General features: G+C 41.2%; 1 protein-coding gene across 1 annotated transcript in view; it reads right to left on the reverse strand.

Moving 5' to 3' along the window:
• The window catches only part of DSG2 (desmoglein 2), a 50,515-nt gene that overhangs the window by 5,442 nt on the left and 32,702 nt on the right, over positions 1-12,371 (reverse strand). Inside the window, exons 9-13 of the mRNA XM_001098597.5 lie at positions 10,962-11,227; positions 6,617-6,759; positions 5,580-5,807; positions 3,097-3,324; positions 762-883 (exon numbers count right to left, since the gene is read on the reverse strand). Coding sequence (XP_001098597.3) covers positions 762-883; positions 3,097-3,324; positions 5,580-5,807; positions 6,617-6,759; positions 10,962-11,227 — 987 coding nt within the window. The remainder of the gene's footprint in view (positions 1-761; positions 884-3,096; positions 3,325-5,579; positions 5,808-6,616; positions 6,760-10,961; positions 11,228-12,371) is intronic.

A 12,371-nucleotide genomic window follows, 5' to 3' on the forward strand; every position in this document is an offset into this window, starting at 1 on the left:
AATGGTGTACGCAAGTTCTGGGAAGTGTGCTTAAAGAGGGTTCCTCACTTTTCTCCTATTTGCTGGTTAGAATGTGGGGACGGCAGCTAGGTAGCTAGAACTGGGACGGGAGGACAGTGTGGGAATGGAACTCAGCCATGGAAGAGAAACAGGGAAGAGGGAGCTGGGGACCATGCTGTGGATGAATCATGATGTTGATCTTGGAATGCCCATTAAGCCACTGTTATTCTGAGTTCTCTGCCACCTGATGTTAAATTCTATCCTATTAGAAATGGTGCTCGTAACAGATGGTGGTGAGAGGTCCAGGGTGAAGATGCAATAGAGAGACAAAGGGATATGGCTATGAAGTACTTGGGAAAGAGGGTTTTGCAACATTTTACAACTGTCATGGGGGTTGTGGGGTTACCTCTGCAAACCCTATGTATTGAGGGGAATGGAAATGAAGCAGTTCCTGGTTGTGAAAACTGCCCATTTAATGTTGGGACAAAAGACTTAGATCCCTACACACTTTGCTCTTCCTGAACCTTGCTCTACATTCTCTACAACATGGGAAGTGTCAAAACAGAGTAAAACTATCTCAATTCTGCCCCAGCAACAAACACAAAATATGCCGTCATTTGAACCCTTTGCCTAACAAAGGCACATGAGTGAAATCCATAGTGACCACTCTACTCACGCAACCAAAAATGTAAGAAACACTTCCCGAGGCCCCTTTAAAACCCAAAAAGAAGACAAGTCATATTGACATCTGATCCACTGACCTTGTCTTCAGGTGGTGCTCCTTCATTATTCCAAGGATGCAGCATCTCTATGGTGCCAGGTATGGGGGTAAAGCCTTTGCCGCCCTTTCCGCAATGGCACATCAGCAGTAAAAGTGGTACCACTGTACAGACACAAAATTGCACATAGATAAGGTTAATCTTGACATATCTCTAAATTTATATTGCTTAATTTTGGAATTTTCATGTCCCTTCCTAGAATTGTCTTCACTTATTTACAGCCCAATTTTTCTTTTCTTCACCCTGATCCAACCTTACCAAGCTTGTTTTGGGCGAGTTACTCCAAAACCCGAAGGCAGGATGAGGGAGTCTTACAGATTCAAGGCCTTGTTCATCAGAAAGAGCCTGTCTGTGGTTGCTGAGTGCACTACCAAGAAGACTAGGCCACATAGTATCCAAATCATCACAACCAGCTTAAAGATTAAATTTTTTTAAACTATGGTCCAATTAAAAAAAAAAGTCACTGTTGCAAAAATATATGTATTATTAAAAACAGTAATTAGAAATAATAAAGTGAAACATATAACAATTTCAGAGCCCTGTTCTTAGATTTTATTTTACTGCTAGAAGGAAGCAAAGACCAAGGCTGACCCCTTGATCAGTGCAGCAAAGAATTAAACGTATCTGCATGCCCATCTGCCACTCCCATTTGGCAGCTTCCAGTGATGAACTGGCAACTGCCTAGATTCATTTTTATGTCAAACAGCCAACAGCACATTAACTATAGCTACTATATCGAATAAGAACACTGAACTCAGCCAGTGGCAATTCTACAATTTTAACAAACATTCATCAAGTGTCTATTATGTGCCAAGTACCACGTTAGGCTCCAGGGAATCTGAGATGAGAAAGCAGTGCAAGGAATCACTGAGCAAAAGATATAGTCCTAGCTCCAGTACCTACCTACAAACTTGGTAAGCTGAGACAAGTCATTTACCGTTATGTATCTGTATATGTAGCCATAGCATGGAGACGATGGTATAAAAGTACACTGCAGACTGTTGAGTGCTGTGCATTCAGTTGAACATCTACCAATGGCTCTAACACAGTAGTCCCCAACCTTTTTGGCACCAGGGACTGGTTTCATGGAAGACAGTTTTTCCACAAGGAAGTTAGGGGTGGGGGCGTTGATTTTGGGATGACTCAAGTGCATTACATTTACTGTGTACTTTATTTCTATTACATTGTAATATATAATGAAATAATTATACAACACACCATAATGTAGAATCAGTGGGAGCCCTGAGCTTATTTTCCTGCAACTAGATGGTCCCATCTGGGGGTGGTGGGAGACGGATCATCAGGCATTACATTCTCATAAGGAACACGCAACCTGGATCCCTTGCACGAGTAGTTCACAATAGAGTTTGAGCTCCTATAAGAATCAAACGCCAGCACTCATCTGACAGGAGGCAGAGCTCAGATGGTAACACAAGAAATGAGGAGTGGCTGTAAATACAGATGAAGCTTCACTCACTCACCCACCACTCACCTCCTGCTGTGTGCCCTGGTTCCTAACAGGCCACAGACAGGTGCTGGTCTGTGGCCTGGGAGTTGGGGACCCCTTGTCTAACAGAACCCCCCTCTGTCACTGCACTAGCCTGGGCTGCCTTGGAGGTGGCCCTCTGTCCATGTTCAGTGGTCAAGTAGAGTGGTATTTCATGTGACCTCAGGATGCAATCCCTTGTTCTTTTATAAATGGAAACCCGAGGTCTTTGGAGGGTGGGTAGGGCAGGCAGGACTGGTTGAGAACATCTTACGGTCAGGAAGGACAGGAAGTGCTCAGGGGGTCTGCCTACTTTTGGTGCTGGTGAAGAAACAAGCCAAGCGGGGAATACCAGGGAGGTGGAGCTCTGACAAGTTGACTGTACAAAGCAGAATCCATTGGAATAAACTGGGTTTGTAAAAAACCTTGCACCCATAACCCAAAGTCATGCAGCACATCTTTTCTGAGCGCTTACAACATACATGCAAGGCTCTGTTCTACACACTGGGAATACAGCAGTGAAGAGAACAGACAGCACACTGCCCTCACAGAGCTCATCGAAATGGGAATACCAGCGAAGTTTATGCCAAAGAGTAGTTCCTAAGTTACTGAAATCGGAACATGATATACATTTATAAAACAAATTTCTGAAGACTCCTATATTATGCTTTGGTGATTTACCAATCATCAATTGTTTCCCTGTTCACTCTCAAAGTGCTCTAGTGTGGTTAAAGAATAACTGTGAAGAAATCAATGACTACCATAGTAACACAACTCCAGTAGTGCACTCAAATTCCTAAAAGCACTACAGAATGGCTTTTACAGACTTACACAGAAGGAGCAGAAAGGCCAAAATCATGAGTGCGATTGCTGCGGGTCCCAGGCCCACGTAGGAGTCACGCTGCGCTTCCCTGCAGCCGCTGCCATGCAGACACTCACAAACCGTGAGTGTGAGCATCTGCTTCTCAGGGCAACTAAAACCCTGGTTGTCTGAAATCAGGAACTGAATTTCACTTCTCCCAAGCTTTTTCTCGCTTTGCTGCAGCAGCACACTGGTACCTATAAGGTCGGGCAGCAGAAGGAAATAAAAACGAATGATTACCAAGGATGAGGCAACATTAAATTCCAGAAATGTTCTTTCATTGCTGATTATATTTAGCTCCAATTAGATACGTTGTTCTTCCTTCACTTCTCATTGAAGTGTGCTCGTTAAAATTCGTCTATAGGCCCTGAACGTGCACTTTAAATAGGAAAGGGTCAGACCCGGACACCTTACTTTCATGATGATTAGCTGTAACCAATGTGTGTGGGTCTAGGATAGCTAGGAACTGTTCCATATACTGGGAATACAGTGACAAACAAGTGGTGAGTTAATATTTCTACTGAATGACCTTTATTTTACCATTTCTTTAAAAAAAACTTTATTAAGGCGATTTTTCAAACATAGTAAGAGAGAAGAGCATAACCACCATGGTACCTATCCTCAGCTGTAATCGCTTCCAACAATGGGCCGATCTTGTTTTCTCTAGTCCCATCTTTTTTTTTGTTCTCAACACTATATATTTTCAAAATTGAAAAAAAATTCAAACCTACAGAAAAGTTGAAAGAATATTTTAGTGAATATTAACAAACTCTTCACTAACTGTTTATATTTTGCAACAGTGCTTTTTTGCCCTCTATATATCCACTTTTTCTTTAAGCTTCTGAACTGTTTCAAGGTAAGTTACAGATAGCATGACATTCTTCAGCATGCACCTTCTAAGATCAAGGAACATTAGCACTCTTAAACTTACTTTTTGAAATGGAGTCTCGTTCTGTTGCCCAGGCTGGAGTGCTGTGCTGCCATCTTGGCTCACTGCAACCTCCGCCTCCCAGGTTCAAGCGACTCACCTGCCTCAGCCTTCTGAGTAGCTGGGATTATAGGCGCCCACCACCATGCCCAGCTAATTTTTGTATTTATAGTAGAGATGGGGTTTCACCATGTTGGCCAGGCTGGTCTCAAACTCCTGACCACCGCGCCTGGCTTCAACTTATTATTGATAATATTCTTTAATATACAACTCAATGTATTTGAAAGTTAAATTTACTAGAATGTTAGAGTATAAGCATCAAAGGGAGGGTTTTTTTTTTTTTATTTCTCCAGATGGAGTCTCGCTCTGTCACCCAGGCTGAAGTGCAGTGGCAAGATCTCGGCTCACTGCAAGCTCTGCCTCCTGGGTTCATGCCATTCTCCCGCCTCAGCCTCCTGAGTAGCTGGGACTGTAGGCACCCACCACCACGCCTGGCTAATTTCTTGTATTTTTAGTAAAGACGGGGTTTCACTGTGTTAGCCAGGATGGTCTTAATCTCCTGACTTTGTGATCTGCCCACCTCGGCCTCCCAAAGTGCTGGGATTACAGGCGTGAGCCACTGCGCCTGGCTGGGAGGTTTTGTTAATTCAGATCACTGAAATATATAAGAAAGGAAACTAAATATATTAAATCTGTAAATATAGTTTGAAATATTGATGGTTTAATTTGTTAATTGCACTAAACATTATTCAAACCCTCTTAAAATGATTTCAAACATTTGCTAGACTTAACACAATAAAGCTGTAAATTAAAAACAAACAAACAAACAAAAACCTGACCATTATCTATGAAATTTTTCTGAAATGAACCCTAATTGTTTACAACACAATAGTTTTCTGGATAGACTTTTCTGCATTCAAAACCACCCTGAAGGACATCTGAAAACTCACATCAACACATCATATGTTCCATGTGTCTAGATGTCCCAGATATGGACGTATGGACATGTCCACTGACATGGGGAAAGGGGAGTCAGACAACCCACTGTCACGTTGTTTCTATCATGTTCTAGCTTTGAGCTTTCCTTACTTAAACCAAGGTATCCTCAGCTTTAATCAGGGAATAATGCTAGAAGTAAGGATTAAATATGGTAATATGTAGGATGGGCTAGCAGAGTGCCTGGCACACAGCAAGTGCCCAGTAAATGTTGTTTTGAATGGAATTGTTGTTACTACACTTCAAGATTTTTAGAAGGCACCTACTACAATTGTGGTGCTGAGAAAGGCTTGGTACTCCTCATCTTACCAGACAAAACTACTTCAAGAGCTATTAGATTATTTTTCTTCTCTCCATAAGCATATAAAAGATACTACATGCCAGTAGGTTCAGGGCCTCGTTTCATAAACTCCTTTAAAAAACTATATTGGAAATATAATTTATGAGAAGAAATAGAACTTACAAATATTTTAGATATCTATCATGCTTAATATTTAGATTTCAATGTAGTTCAGTGATTTTGCTTACTTTCTTGGTGTACTATTTTCCATTTTTCTGCCATGCCAGGTGGTTTGTCAATGACAGAGAAACTGAAAGGGCCACTGTTTGGGTGTCCATCCAGGTCCTCTGCAGTAACATTCACATACTGGGCATCATTACAGATTGTCTGCACAGGCTCTATCAGTGTGGGACAGTTGTCGTTGATGTCTTCAACGTAGATAAAGACGGTGCCAGTGATGGTTTTTCTGGGATAGTCTTAAAAATAAGAGAGAAAAATTATGTACATTCTGTTCTTATTGCTGACAACAGACATAGTTTGAATTCCCTTGCCAATTTGGAGTGGAAAAGGTAGTAACCACTTAGGACATTTTCTATCCTAGATATGTTTCAAATTTGGACCAAATAGTATCTTCTAATCCACTTACCAAGTAGAAATGTGAGGTTTATCTACTGGAGAAATTATGTGCTTATTTCATCTTATTAAAAAAATCTTTTAAACATCTGTTTTTAAATTTTATCCACCCTTCCTTTTTTTTTTTTTTTTTTTTTTGAAGATGGCGTCTTGCTTTGTTGCCCAGGCTGGTCTCAAACTCCTGGGCTCAAGTGTTCCTACCATCTCAGTTGCTTGAGTAGCTGGGATTACAGACACAAGCAACTGTGCTGGGCTGAGATTAGGTTTTTTATTTTTGAGTTGGAGTCTCGCTTTGTCACCAGGCTGGAGTGCAGTGGCGTGATCTCTGCTCACTGCAACCTCCACCTCCCGGGTTCAAGTGATTCCCCTGCCTCAGCCTCCCTAGTAGCTGGGACTATAGGTGCACACCACCATACCCGGCTTTTGTATTTTCAGTAGAGATGGGGTTTCACCATGTTGGCCAGAATGGTCTTGATCTCTTGACCTTGTGATCCACCTGCCTCAGGCTCCCAAAGTGTTGGGGTTACAGGCGTGAGCCACTGCTCCCGGCTGAGATTAGGTTTTTATACACAATCAAAACAAAGGTTTCTGATGTTGGAAAATAAAAATCTAAATACATACAACCAAGAAAAGGATCTATTTAATAACTCACCTTCTGATATGGCCACAATCTTTACAGTATATGTGCCATTTTGAACATATCTAGATTCAAAATCAGGAAGTTTTGCAAGTTTAATTTCAGATGTGACAGAATCCAGAGAGATCCAATTATCTCTATCTTCTAATTTTACATATCTGTCATAAAACAAACATAAAATTAATTTTGAATTCTGCATGAACTGGAAATCTCTAACATCTACAGCTCTTTCAAGCTTCCTTTTCTTCTCATTAAATATGTTCTTATTACAGGCATTTGTTTGAATGTTGTTAATTTCGTAAAACCATCCTAAAAGCCCCTCTCGTTACCGCACGTCACACGTAAATTGGACCTTCCTTATTCCTGTAACATATCCAAGACATAAAATTAAGGGTGATTCTCTTCTGTCCACTAACCACTAACCCAAGTTTTTAAGTTGCTCTGCAGTCTGTCCTATGGCATTTGATTTAGTGTCCCTTAAATTTGGGTTAAACTTTTGGGGAATAACTTAGTCATACAATAAGGACTGGTGGAGAAGAGCAGTCTTATGTCCTGTTGTTTATTGGGGGTGTTAGCAACATTTATAAACATCAACTTTAAAAACCAGCGATCCCAGGGGTTGGGCGCAGTGGCTCATGCCTATAATCCCAGCACATTGGGAGGCTGAGGCGGGTGGATCACTTGAGGTCAGGAGTTTGAGACCAGCCTGGTCAACACGGTGAAACCCCATCTCTACTAAAAACACAAAAAATGCTGGGCATGGTGGCGTGTGCCTGTAATCCCAGCTCCTCAGGAGGCTGTGGCAGGAGAATTGCTTGAACCCAGGAGGTGGAGGTTGCAGTGAGCCGAGATCATGCCACTGCACTCTAGCCTGGGTGATAGAGCAAAACTCTGAAAAAAAAAACCAAAAACAAAAACGGAAGCATCCAAAAATTTTCAGACACTGTTGACTATTGGGGTAATAATTTTCTTTCAGGTAGAACTGGTTAAAAGTGGAAACAATGCCGATAAAATAATGTATGGGTTTCTTTCCTCAAAGCAAGAAGAATTAGTGTGGAAGGAGCCAATGCTGGGAGAGCAAGGCAAATGTCCATAATATGTTTTCAGAAATGTATGTAATTGGCCAAGTGTGGTGGCTCACGCCTATAATCCCAGCACTTTGGGAGGCCGAGGCGGGTGGATCACCTGAGGTCAGGAGTTCAAGACCAGCCTGACCAAGAGGGTAAAACTCCATCTCTACTAAAAATACAAAAATTATCTGGGCGTGGTGGTGGGTGCCTGTAATTCCAGCTATTTGGGAGGCTTTAGCAGAACTGCTTGAACCTGGGAAGCAGAGCTTGCACTGAGCCGAGATCGTGCCACTGCACTCCAGCCTGGGCGACAGAGCGAGACTCAGTCTCAAAGAAAAAAAAAAAAGTATGTAATTAGTTCATTAATACCAATGAGTTTAACATACAAATACCAGTACCAACCAAACATATGAGTATGTTGCTTTGCTCAATCAAATTGTTAATTTATTTTCTGTTAAGTGGCTTCGAGGCACACAGGAATGAGTGGCTAATTTACAGCAATATTTATTTATAGTGCTATTTCCAATTATACACTTGAACTAAGTTTTTCTGCCTCTTAATATTGCTACCAGTAAATAATAATACATTTTGATTTTCACAATTAGTTTTGAATTTCATGTCTGAAATTTTAAAGCTTGGACATGAGTCGCTGTCTATGGTTTACCAACATTCATACTGATAATAAAGGCAGAGTCTTAGGAATAGGGATTATATTTCACAATGTGATGCTCTGTTTAATGTAAGAAATTTTCTGTTCTCTGTTGTAAAAGCTAGACATCATTCAAGTAGCATAGCTGCTTGTGTGTTATAGCAAATATCTGTAAACAACTGATACACATGAATAATCAATAAAACAGTAAATTACGACAAAGAGTCTGGAGTGCAGTAGTGTGATGGCAACTCACTGGAACCTTGAACTCCAAGACTTAAGCAATCCCCCTACCTAAGCCTCCCCAGTAGTGGGGACTACAAACCTGTGCCACCACGCCTGGCTAATTAAAAAAAATTTTTTTTTTTGGAGAGACAAGGTCTTGCTGTGTTGCCCAGGTTGGTCTTGAACTCCTGGCCTCAAGTGATCCTCCTGCCTCAGATTCTTGAGTGTGAGATGCCAGGCATGAACCCACTGCGCCCAGCTCCTTATCAATGTTTCAAAATAACAACCACTAATTAGTTAGGTGAACATTTGGAAAATAACTTAACTTGGCTGTGCCTCCATTCCTTATCTGTAAAATAATAGGTTTGAGCTGGTCTTTAAGATCTTTTCTTTCTAAAATTCTGTAACTGTGTTCTAAAGAATACAATCAAACACTAAGAAATGAAAGAGGCAGGGTTCATTATTCTTCCAGGCAGAACACACATCTTTTGATGTATTCATGGCCCCTAAAAAAAAAAAAAAAAACAAAAAAAAACACAGCAGCCAAAAGTAAATAATTTGGTGGGAATCAGAAGCTTCAATAAGTGGCCACATATTATTGGCATATAATTAGTTTGAACATACAAGTTTCTATGTAGACAGCAGTGAGAAATGATCATATAGAAAATTCATCCTCAATTTTGGGAATTCAGTTAGGGTATATTGTCTTGTGAGGTATAGAGCTGAGAATATTAAAACTAGACCAACTAGACCACATAAGAGAAGCAGAGCGGGCCAAAGAATGTCACCAAGGCACTACAGAAAACATGGTGGAAGCTGTTTGTTAACATTATTTTGGAAAAAACGTTATTTAAGGAATTCCATGAAAAGGGGATTCACTAAAAGGAAAAAGGTTGTTGAGGAGCTTCTTCCACATTTTCATTCTTGCTACACTTGGCAAGGCACTTAAATACAATGTTTTATGAAGCACTGGTACACAGGGACTGCTATGATTTTAATGTTTGTAACCCTTGGAAATTCTTATGTTGGAGTCTAATACCCAATATGATCATATTAAGAGGTGGGGCTTTTGGTAAGTGATTAAGTCATGAGGGCACCACCATCAAGAATGGAATTAGTGCTCTTAAAAAAGAGGCTCCAATGAGTTTCCCTGCTCCTTTGGCCACGTGAGGATGCAGCAAGATGGTGCCATCTTGGAAGCACACAGCGATACTCACCAGATACCAAATCTGTTGGCTGGTGCCTTGATGGACTTCCTAGCCTTCAGAACTGTGAGTAACGAATCTGTTGTTTATAAATTACTCGGTCTAATGTATTTTTGTTACAGCAGCTCAAACGGAGTAAGACAGGGACACAGGTGCATAAGGACACTCAAGCAACCAGGCAGCTCGGGCACTGAGCAGGAAGTCACTAACGTGTCTGGGACAGCAGGTGGGGATTCTTTAAATTCAACTGCAATAACAGTAACTAGAGCTCCATAAATAACAGCTCTGTAGAGAATGGTCTTTCCGTGGCATGGCACTGAGATCTAAGATGTACATTTACTTTGAAAATTTGAAAGCGTCACACAATAAGGTGCCACTACAGAGTGGACACAAGCCAGTCTCTTCTAACACAGTGAGCGTCTTGTAGGTTCTCAATAAATGTACTCTGAGTAAAGGTCACCATGATCAAGACAAACATAAACAGTGCAGAAGGCTCATTCATCTCTGAAACAAATAGGTTTAAACGAAGATTCATTCCCAAGATTTATGGGTTAAGTAAAGCTGGTTTCCCCATATTAAAATACATTACGTAACTTGTGTAAAGTAAATCTTGTGGATGCTATCTGGTATGTTCTTACCCTCCAATAATAATCTTTTAGGAAATAAGACAGGCGGATCACGAGTTCAGGAGATCGAGACCATCCTGGCTAACACGGTGAAACCCCGTCTCTACTAAAATACAAAAAAAATTAGCCGGGCGAGGTGGCGGGCGCCTGTACTCCCAGCTACTCGGGAGGCTGAGGCAGGAGAATGGCGTGAACCCGGGAGGCGGGGCTTGCAGTGAGCTGAGATCCGGCCATTGCACTCCAGCCTGGGCAACAGAGCTAGACTCCGTCTCAAAAAAAAAAAAAAAAGTTTTCTCCTGAACTTTTCCTTTGTTGCTTTTTAGCCGTCTCTAGCCAGAACTGTTTCAGAGGTGAGTAAACCAGCTTCCTCCTCACACACAGGTGGTTGAGGAAGGTGGATTCTGGTGAAAATTCCCCCTCATCTCTCAGTTATAGACACATCTTTGGAAAATTTAACTTGTAGACCTTTGGGGAACTATAATGCTGGATTTGAAGGAATGAAGTGTTCAGATTTCATTATGATTTTTGAAAATAGGCACTGAAAATAATTTAAAATAAAGAAATACACGTGTCACTCTCTCTTACCTTGCACGGGCTAGTAGTCCAGTGTCCTCATCAAAAGCTTGAAATTTTCCAATTATTTGGCCTTTGCTTGATTTGTCCATGCTCTCGCTAACGTAAGTTGAGATGACACTGCTTTTAAAATGAATGCCTTCTTTCACATTTTTCACTTTAACCTTGATGGGAATGGGTGTAGGCTTGTATTTACTCCTAATTGACTTGTGAAAAGCTGCTTTATTAGTGACAATAACACTGAAGTCAAGATTCTTCATTTCTTCATAATCTACTTCCTAAAAGGGAAAACCAAAGGGAATTCTTTTCAAAGAGAAAACAGAAGACACACACACATATACATATACACATGTGGTTTTAATGTTAGATATAATAATTTAACGCACAGGAAATATAGCAGCACTGAATATTCCAACTCTGACACTGAAACCAAGCAAATAAAAATTCTCTGTCAATCTGGATAGTCATAAATGTTAAGGATGTTTAGGAAGCATTACCAATTTATTTTTCTAAATGTTGAAATCATTGTAAATATATATATATTTTGTTCAGGCATGGTGGCTCATGCCTGTAATCCCAGCACTTTGGGAAGCCAAGGCAGGTAGATCACTTGAGCCCAGAAATTTGAGACCAGCCTGGGCAACATAGGGAGTTCCCATCTGTACAAAAAATACAAAAATTAGCTGGGCATGATAGCTCGTGCCTGTAGTCCTAGCTACTCAGGAGGCTGAGGTGGAAGGATTGCTTGAGCCCAGGGGGTTGAGGCTGCAGTGAGCCATGATCATGCCACTGCACTTCTGCCTGGGCAATACAGCGAGACCCTGTCTCAAAACATACACACACATTCATCTGTATATATGTGTGTGTGTGTGTGCATATATATTTATCTTTAACAATCTCATTTTTTTTTTTTTTTTTTTTTTTTGAGACGGAGTCTCGCTCTGTCGCCCAGGCTGGAGTGCAGTGGCCCGATCTCAGCTCATTGCAAGCTCCGCCTCCTGGGTTCACGCCATTCTCCCGCCTCAGCCTCCCGAGTAGCTGGGACCACAGGCGCCCGCCACCTCGCCCGGCTAATTTTTTGTATTTTTTAGTAGAGACGGGGTTTCACTGTGTTAGCCAGGATGGTCTCGATCCCCTGACCTCGTGATCCGCCCATCTCGGCCTCCCAAAGTGCTGGGATTACAGGCTTGAGCCACCGCGCCCGGCCACAATCTGATTTTTTTTCTAATGTAAAAAAATAGTGGGCATTCAGTATTAATCAATATTCCTTAAAATGTGTTCCATGGGTTTATTTCAGTGAAAATAAGTAGTGATAGCTCTGTGAGTTCTGTCCCTCTAATATAGCTATGTATTGCACATTAGCATATTAAAATACTTGAACTCCTGGAGTAAAGAAGAAACCTAGAGTTTTCAAATTTGTTT

The sequence above is a fragment of the Macaca mulatta genome, chromosome 18 (assembly GCF_049350105.2).
Source record: "Macaca mulatta isolate MMU2019108-1 chromosome 18, T2T-MMU8v2.0, whole genome shotgun sequence".
Classification (NCBI taxonomy): domain Eukaryota; kingdom Metazoa; phylum Chordata; class Mammalia; order Primates; family Cercopithecidae; genus Macaca; species Macaca mulatta.